This window comes from Panonychus citri, unplaced genomic scaffold, assembly GCF_014898815.1.
Source record: "Panonychus citri isolate SS breed McGregor unplaced genomic scaffold, ASM1489881v1 Contig00094, whole genome shotgun sequence".
Classification (NCBI taxonomy): Eukaryota; Metazoa; Arthropoda; class Arachnida; order Trombidiformes; family Tetranychidae; genus Panonychus; species Panonychus citri.
The window spans coordinates 306,313-315,952 of NW_026515499.1; the positions used below are offsets into that span (position 1 = coordinate 306,313).

At 32.9% G+C, this 9,640-nt stretch overlaps 1 protein-coding gene across 1 annotated transcript; it reads right to left on the reverse strand.

Annotated features, from left to right (window-relative positions):
- Window positions 1–704: 704 nt before the first annotated feature.
- On the reverse strand, window positions 705–4,887 carry LOC128387877 (rho guanine nucleotide exchange factor 11-like). The gene is given in 2 exon segments (XM_053347155.1): window positions 705–1,823; window positions 1,826–4,887. Coding segments are annotated over 2 exon segments (2,559 nt in total). The 5' UTR covers window positions 3,870–4,887; the 3' UTR covers window positions 705–1,308.
- Window positions 4,888–9,640: the final 4,753 nt, after the last annotated feature.

Here is a 9,640-nt window from a genome sequence, read left to right on the forward strand (position 1 = left end):
AAATCAAACCTACAGAAAGATAATCAAATCGATGTCACTGTCAACCAATTACGACGATAGACAATTAGGATTTGATTTCGATTCAATTGTTTACAATTAACTAATTTCATCCATTGAATCAGCTTAATTTCCTCTTGTTCTTATTAATATATTAGAGTGGAAAATGATTTCCATATAATGAATAATACAGAAACACTTTTTGCTTCTTCACGATTTCTCTCATTGATTGTTAACCATTAGATTAAATATGAAAAAAAAAGATGATAAAGTCTCCAATTGAGAGAGAGTTTAATTCTTCTCGTTAACTGGAACAATTAAAAATCCTTAGGTGGTGATCTGAACACTGATGGTGTGAAATCCATGCCCTGAGAGACCAAAATATCCAACTAACATTTTCTCCTCTTCCACTTTTTGTTTCATGTTTGTAATTCACTTTTAGCACAATTAACTTATTTTCCTTCATTCATTGTGATTCTGAGTGAGTTTATGATTAACAATTAAGGAATAGAAGGAAGAAAAAAAAACTAACAACTGATGAGAAGAGTAAACAAAGAAACGCAATTTAAGTGTATTGTTTTTCCATTCTAATGTAACATATGAAGAGAAAAAAAAAACAAATTCGATCACTTAAAGAGGTTGTAATTCTTTAAATGGATTCTGATTGTTGTTGATTAAATTAGAGTTTATGTTGTGAATGATTTTCGTTTTTTGTTAAAAAAGAAGAGACTATTTATTAAATAAATTAATAAGTTCAAATTAAGTCGATTGTGTGTTGATGATTAACCATCTTCTGTCTTGTTGTTTGTTGTTGATTTTTTTTTTTAGTTGATGGCTTAGGCTTTTTGTTGTTGTTGTTGTTGTTGATGTTTTCAAGGCGAGAGGATCATCTTATTATTGTAGATAATCATTGGATTATCATTGACAATATATAAGATCATTGTTACATTAATTTTGTTGATTTTGTAACCAATTAGAGCATCTTAATATTAAATTACATTATTTAAACAGAATAAAGCAAATTTATAATATCAATCAATAAGCGTGATAATTATTGATGTGTGTATGTTGTGGTGTGTGTGTGTGTGTGTGTTTATGTGTGTGGAGGGAAGAAGTAAAGGCGCTTAATTAATGATTAACAAAGGACAGAGACAAAGTGAGAGTGAGAGAGAGATAGGAGAGAGAGAGAGAGAAGAGAGAGAGAGAGAGAGATAGAGTGTTTTTTTGTCTTTTTCTTTTTGCAAAATTTGGAGTAAGAAGAGAGATTAGGCAAAGAAGGCGAAAGAAATTAAGGAATTAAGATAAAAGTCACTATTCTTTAACAATATCAGAACTGTCATTGTCATCGTAATCATCATCATCATCATCATCTTCATTGGAGTCATTGTTTTTGTTATCATTGTTTCCATCATGTTGATCATCATTCTCACCATCTTCTTCTTTATCATTATCACCATTTCCATCATTATTATCTCTGTAATTAACATTTTCAACTCGAGATTCCAATTCTGTTGAATGTTTCATATTTCCAGATGATTTTATAGTCTCTTTAAATTCTTGTTGTAATAAATGTCTCGGTGTTGATGATGATAAATTATCTTTCTTATGGTTAATCCTTTTTATCTTATTTGATTTAGAGGTTTTCAATGTTAACGCTTCTCTCATTGTATCCTGAATTACTCGTATTAATGAGGTAACTGTTGTTTCATGGTGAGTTGAATCACTGATTAAATGCCAACCATTTGGATCGTTAACACGAAGTATCTCATGGATCAATTGTATTCTCTCTCGTAGTATTTCATTCAACTTTTTATCCAATTGATTTAACGTTCCTCTGGAGTGACAATTCTTAACGCCTCTTCAACTCTTTCATGGGTATTAATTTGCACTGCGGACGGAGGAATGAGAAGAAGATCATCTTCGGTTACATAGGTTATGGTTCCTTCATTTTTAGTATTAGCTGTTGGTGTTGTTGTTGTTGTTGTTGTTGTCGGTGTTACTGCCGATCCAGTGGTGGTTCGCCTGGTCTCTTTATCTCGCGATTTTATCTCCTCACTGCCCATCAGATCCTCGGTTGTTGGTGTTACGGTTGATATTGTTTTCCTTCTTTCCTTATTAACTAAATCTTTAACACCGCCGCCAACACCACCGTTACTAGAATTTTTATTCTCATAATCATCATCATCTCGACTGGTATTTAATTTAAGATCAATCAGTTTGGAAAAAGATTGAGTATGATTGGGATGTTTACGTCCGGTTGCTGAAATTTCTTGTATCTTTTGTGTCCAAAGATCTTTCTCCGTGGCGGTGGCAGCGTGAAATTCATAAAAAGCTGATTCAATTTCATCATTTGATAATAGATAGAAAGCTGTCTTATCGGTGGCCACATCACGAGTAATTAAACTGGAAACATTTAAAATTGGTGGTTTAGGATGATTTTTGAGTATAAATCGATCTCCATCTCGGTTCAATATAATCATTACATCGGAACATAATACAACTAGGACATCGGTACACTTTTGTTTGGTCGGTCTCCATGTTAGGAATCCTTCGTGGACTAAAATTTTACCAGTTAGGTCAATATTTAGATTATCTTGTTTAACAATCTTTTTCTGTATATTCTTTAAGCGTAATTTATTCTCGGCACAGCGTTTCTTTTCATTGATAACATGTAATAAATCCTTTGTTCGTTGGAGAGCCTTTTCAACCAGGTCAAATTCTTCGGTTTCCTTTTCCGTTGCTTTGAGTAAATTGTCCAACAGAAGAGGATATTTGGTTACCCTTTGGAAACAGAATGCTAACAAAGCTTTGAGATCAAGACGTTTACACCTTTCATGAGATTCAGCTTCACTCAGGAAAAGGGCAAACTTTGAATCTTTTTTCATCTTATTCAATAATTCAAGACCAGCCGTTTGGGATGCACAAAATGTTGATGCAGCATTTTGTAAAGCATCACCTAAAGTACCTTCAAATATATTGACCAACATTTGACCAACCAATAGATCGGACATCTCGGTGTATCTTTGAGGAAATTGTAATTGGGTTTTAATACTCTCTTCATAATCCTTTCTCTTGGCTCTAAATTGTTTAACCATGGCTTTATGTATCTTTAATAGATCATCATGGGTAGAAAATATTTGCTGAATTTGCTCCGCTGTTAATAATTGTTCAGTTTTTATCGGCTTATAGAAGATATCATGTAAAACCTCAAGGTATTCAACGTGAGTCTCTTCCGTGTTAAATAGTTCATTGATTATTTCCATACGTTTAGAACCAGTGAATAGACGTTGAGTTCTTGGTGGTAATGGGGGAGGCACACAGGTTGGCGAATTAAGAGTAAAGCTTGTAATCGGCGGAGCTGGCGGTGGTGGATGGCTTGGTGCTTGGAAGCAATAATCTTCATCATCATTGGAGAGATGAAATTTTTCACTATTGGACAGATTAGAAGACACTGAAGATGATGAGGGTAAAGCTGGATCACTTATTTTACGATAATTGCGCTTTGCTTCAGCAGCTTTCAATGATTCAGATCTATTGATTTGATTTAAACTGCTATTGGAAGACTCAGAGGGATGAGGCGGTGGTGAAATTGAGGGAGTAGTTGGACAAGAGTTTGGTAAAACATCATCCGACATGGCCAAGGTTAAGGCAACATAACTTTGACACTGTTGGATCATCTTGACAACCGCAAGATGATTATGTTTTAATACACAGGTTCCATTGACTTTAATAATAACTTGACCCGAGCGAACACCAGCTTTCCATGCGGCTCCATCCGGTTTAACTGATTCTACCTTGACCGGATTATCGCCTGAAACACGTAAACCAAAGCCTTTCTCATCTCGACGAATGATGACACATTTTTGCGTCATAATAAATCAAAAAGAGAAGAAGAAGAAAAAAAAATAAACAAACACAAAATCAAATAGAAAAAAAAACAAAAAGATCGATTCAAAGAGAGAAATTGGATTGTGTCTCTCAAAGGAGAGAGAGAGAGAGAGAGAAAGAGAGAAAGACAGATATAAAGAGAGAGAGAGAGAGAGAGAGTGTGTATGTGTATATGTATGTGAGTTAGAGAGAAAGAGAGATGTAGACAAACAAATAGACCCTTATGTTAGAGTATACAGGGTGGAAAATATTTTTTTTGTTTTATCTTGTGAATTGAAGGTTGGCCTTTAGGTTGCGCTATAATGTAGACAACAGATTAACACCCTTGAAATGCGCATTGAAAGAAGATACTGTTTCCTCTGGTAAGGAAACTTTTTCTCTTTCACCCTGTAGATATATTGGTGAAGGATAAACACTGGTGTAGTTGATACAAATGGTGGTAAAGGGTAATGATGAGGTTGATGATGATGTAAGAAAAGTGTATGTTGTTATATGTCCACCTAAACACACAGACAAACATACAAAATATTCAACAGGTAGAAAACTACTACACACACTCGATAATAGAAAAGTATATTAGAGGATAAATAATAATAATATTAAATATTTGATGATGATGAAGATGAAGATGGGGAGTGAGGGGGTGGAAAATAACAGAAAGAGAAAGACACAGAGAGCGAGAGAGAGAGAGAGAGAAAGAGAGGAAAAAAAGAAAGAGAAAAAAAGAAAGAGATGAAAAGATGAAGAAAGAAAATGAAAAGACAGAGAAAGAGAGAGAGAGAGAGTTAAGAAACAAGGTAAGTAACTAGGTGTGTGTCATCAGCGTATTATGAAAAAGAGTATAAAATAATCAATTGAATGTTTTAAGAAAAAAAAATGTATAAAAAACAGAGAGAGAAAGAAAGATGAATAGAAACTCTGTCAGGATTAAGAAATTTTTTCTTCTTAAACCCAAAAGCTTTCATAGATATCGGATTATCCGATTCGGATATAAACTCAATGGAAACTCAATCAAGATTTTCACTAATCTTGTTTATATCCAATTCGAGAATAGAAAAACTTTAATTAGCAAGTAGATCAAATATCGATACCATATGTTTTTCCGTAGAAAAAGGTTACAACTTGATATCTTTTCTTTGGTATCTTTAAGAATTCGAGTATCGGTGCGAATGGATAACCGAACTTTTGGTTGACCGCGTTTTTTGAAATTTGGGTAACCATGGTAACTGTTTGAAAGTTTTTTTTCCATCGGTCACATTTTTTGTCTCTCCAATTCTTTCAAAAATTCTGTGAAAAATAAACCAAGTTAATAATTAAAATTGTGTTAATCAATTAATTTACAAGATTAGGGTTAATTTGATGCCAAAATTGTAATAGAAAAGTAAATAATTCAAAATAATAAATGAACTACAAAATAACAGGAAACAGGATATAAAATTAATCGAAACTTTTTTTTCTTCTTTTAGAATTTATTGATATTTTGAACTTTCTTTTAGATTTTTAATTTAATTTAGAGGAAGAGAGAGAGAGAAAAAATAGAAATGATTGGACTTCTAATCGGTTTCGAATGTGAAAAATGTAAAAGAATAAGATTGAACTTGTTGGAGAGATTTTATTAGTTTCGAAAAGTTTTGAAAACTTTTTTTTCTCTTCCAAATCGAACCAATCAAGTTGATTAAGTTATGAATTATGGTGAAAATTAAAAATTATCTCTTGTAGTTATAATTTTTGTAGTTGCTCGTTACTTTCGTCTTTTCTTTTGATAAAGTTGGGCTACTTTGAGTTGTATCGTTTTGAAGGAAAGATGATTCCATTTTCGGGTTTAAGTATTTTGATAAACATATTGACGGAGGTGGACTTTTGAACTGTATTGATTTACTTTCATCGAGAAATGGAATCGGTGAGCTCAAGAGAAAATCTGTCTTAACACTTTTCATGGAAATTGGTTTGGTAGATTTAGAGGCTAACTTGGATATCGAATAGGGTTTAACCTTAACAAAAGGAGCGAATCGACTGAGTCCACCACTTAAACTTTCCTTCTTAGAACTTTTTCTACTTCGTTTTCGAGAAGCGAGACATCCGATGACCGAAACAGAGCCAAAGATCAGAATAATCCATAAGATCGTGGGGAATTTATCGTCCGATGAATCGGATGTCTGAGGTTCTATGGTAGATGAGTCGATCGTTTTATTTTCCGTTTTCAGAAGCGATGTAAATGCGATAAACTCAGTTTTCTCATAATTAGATAAGTTGGAAGTTCGATAAACACTTAATCGTAATCTGTATTCTCCATCTTCGACTTGATCACATTGAACGAAAATCATCACATCAACAACTTGGATAACTTGACATTCTTGCAAAGTCATTTCTCCATTTACAAGATTAATTGTAAGTGGAAATTGTGACAACATTGATTCATGATAACCAGTTAAATTTAAATCGATATTGAATTTTGATGTGATTGGAAAATAAATCGTTTCAATTGTATTGAATTGAAAACAAGGATTGACATTCATCGTTTCGGTTACCACAATTGAATCGTCTCTGCAATAAAAGAATACAATTATATTAGTTATTCATCGAGTGTAGCAATTAACTAACCAAGAATCACCTTATTGGTTGTATACTTTCATCAGCTGAACAGGTAGCGGGCTGATCGTTCGTACCTTGTGTCCATTGGCAAAATCCTTGATTTATATTATCATCAGAAACTTTGGTGGTTATACAATCGAGACAAGAATTTGATATAAATGGACAATTTAATATATCGAGTGTTTCGTTGTATTGATATTGATTTAGCGGAATCAAAACACTTGATTCATGAATTTGATCATAAAAATCAACACCAGTTGAATATCTACTAATCAAAACAATTAATGAAAACAGTTGAAAAATCATCTTCAATTGTTCACAAGATCCTTTGATCATTTTAAACTCTAATTTCTTGCATAAACAATCAAAGGATAATATTTAATTATCAATGGGATACAATCAATCAAATCAATCACAATCACAGAAGTTAATTTGTTTGATTCTCTTTTTGATTAAATCAAATTGTTTCCCATCCAATTAAACTTTCTCTCTAATTTTGACAGTTTCCTTTATTTATCCTTCAATCAATGGATTAGTTGATTAACCGAAACATTTGATCATAGATTTTGCTATATCAGATTATCTTAGGGAAAGGTTAATCATTTCGAATGAGAAACAATCGAGATTTTTATTAGTGTCTAAGTATCGAGATTTGTACATTTGAAATTAAAAATTTTTCTCCATTACAACCTAATCATCATCACCTTCGTCAAATTAGAGTGACAAATAATCAATAACGAGTATTGATTTCTAAGATAAATCAATTGATCTATTACAGATTATCAATTTATATGAAACGATAATTTTGGCGACAACGGAGCTCGGACTTTATTGGAAATACTTCTAATAGGTATTCGTTGTGTCGGTGGCATGGAATTGGTAATTGGTCCCGTCTTCGCCGCCCTCGTATGGGCTAATCTGATCAAATGCTCTTTTGATGTTTTTCCTAAACTTGGCTTGAGGTTTTTACTCAGATACTTTTTAAGCTTCTTTTTAGGTTTAACGGATATTAGTTTATCGATCAATTTTCGTTTCGACTTTTTCGTTACAATTAAGAATAATATTACCACAATCAACGTGAAAATAACAATTATCGGAAATATATAAAGTGAAGAATCGGTTATCGTCAAATCTTCCGTCAAGAGAATCGGACTTACCATTATCGAACTTGCTTGTACAATATTTGTGGTTGTATTAATAATTCTGTCAACGATTATCACAAGTCGATAAATTCCGTAATTAACTTGAGTACAGTTGATTGATACAATTGAATTGAATATTCTATTCATAAAACATTCATTTGTAAGGTTGGTATTAATAGTTGCGATCAGAAAAAAACGTAATGGGAATTTATCACCTAGAGATTCATGATAACCCTCAAGGTGAATAGCAATACTAAAAGCTAATTGTTCAGCTGAAAAAGATGTTTTAATTATCGGTAAACTGAAACATGGATTGTAATTCATGCCAGAAAATTGTGGTGGTAAACTGAAAATGGGATAAAATGAAATGAATTGAAAATCAATATGATAATTAAATCAAGGAAAGTGCTAGAAAACTTTACCTAATCGATGAAATTGGAGGTGATGGATCTGATATATTTCCAATTGTACATTTCGATATTCCGATTCTCTCAGGATTCCAGTGGCAAAAGAGTTCACCTTCATCGTTAAAGAACTTGCTAGTTACACAATCGAGGCAAGAATTGTACAGAAATGGACACAGAATAAGTGATTCATTTTGATGAAATTGATCGATAGTAATAAGCACTCGAGGCATTGGAATATCATAGTAATAGATTTTCGTACGATTATCGGGAATATGGGAAACTGGAATATCCTCTCAATTGGATGAGTAATTGATTGATATTGTTCGTTAAGAAAATGAATTGAATATCGATATTGAGAATAGTTATCTTCACTAGAAAGAACAAGAAAAACGTAACCAGGAAGGGAAGTTAATGCAAGTGGGACAAAATCAACGATTCGATCCCAAGGACCGTGAAGAAATCGACCAATTGTTACACCTTCGGGTTCCCAAATTTTCCAGACCAACTGTGTACCTGGCACTCGAGGTGGACCTCTGCTTTTCAGGCAACCCCTTGTATCCAGTGTCATACGAGCGGTTGGCCATAAATAATACGTCTCATTACAAGTTGTCAAATCAATTTCATCGAAATATCTCAATAATCTTTCAAAAGAAAATATTAAAATTCTATCAACAACACTACGATAACTGATTATAAGTAATTTAGAAAATGCTGAATTCCCACGCTTCTCTATCAGATTAGAAGTAACAAATCGAACGATCTGAATATTACCCAAATTCTCATGAAATTTTATTGAGTAAAGTTCTTTGTAAGTGTATCTCAACCAATTCTCACGAAAGGGAATAGCTAATGTTATTGTTAGTTCTGAAAATGAGTAAACTCTAACTCTATCTTGGACAGTTTGAGATCCAAACCAATAAGTTTTATTATCGTACATGAATCCATGCATGAATTGAATCTCATTTAAGGATGTATCGAATAGATTAACACTGATCCAATCATAATGTTCTCTACCATTAATCTCAGATTGTTCAACGAAAAGCCGAAATCTAGAAACATCAATGGGCCGAATATTATCAATAAATGATATTCTATTCGCACTATTCGAGCTGGTGGGAATCCAACGGAGCAATTTTCTGTGATCCACACGCTCTCTGTCATTGAAAACAATAAATCCAGATCTATTTGGAACTGCAGTTGTACCATCGATGTCATAATCGATATAATCAATGTTCGTTGTATATAATTTGCATTGATTAGGGGATTTGAAAATAGTATAAGATTTTAAGTAGCCATTTATTGGTAATTGGAATCCAGTAACCGTAGGCCTTGTGCTGACGTTTCCGCGTCTGGTCATAACGAACTTGTGATTTGGATGATGAATGAAATCAGGTAATACAATTCGATTTCTTATTGTTCGATTGGCACAATAAATTGGAATCCAAACATTAGATTCATGAATTTCCAGGTAACAATTTACAATGGTAACTAGAAATGTCCAAATAACGAGAAAATATTTAGAAGACATTTACATTTAATTTTCATCTAGTAATTTAAAGATTGTCACAAATTTGGTAAAGGATTCGTTCAGTTTAATGGGATATTGTTAATTGT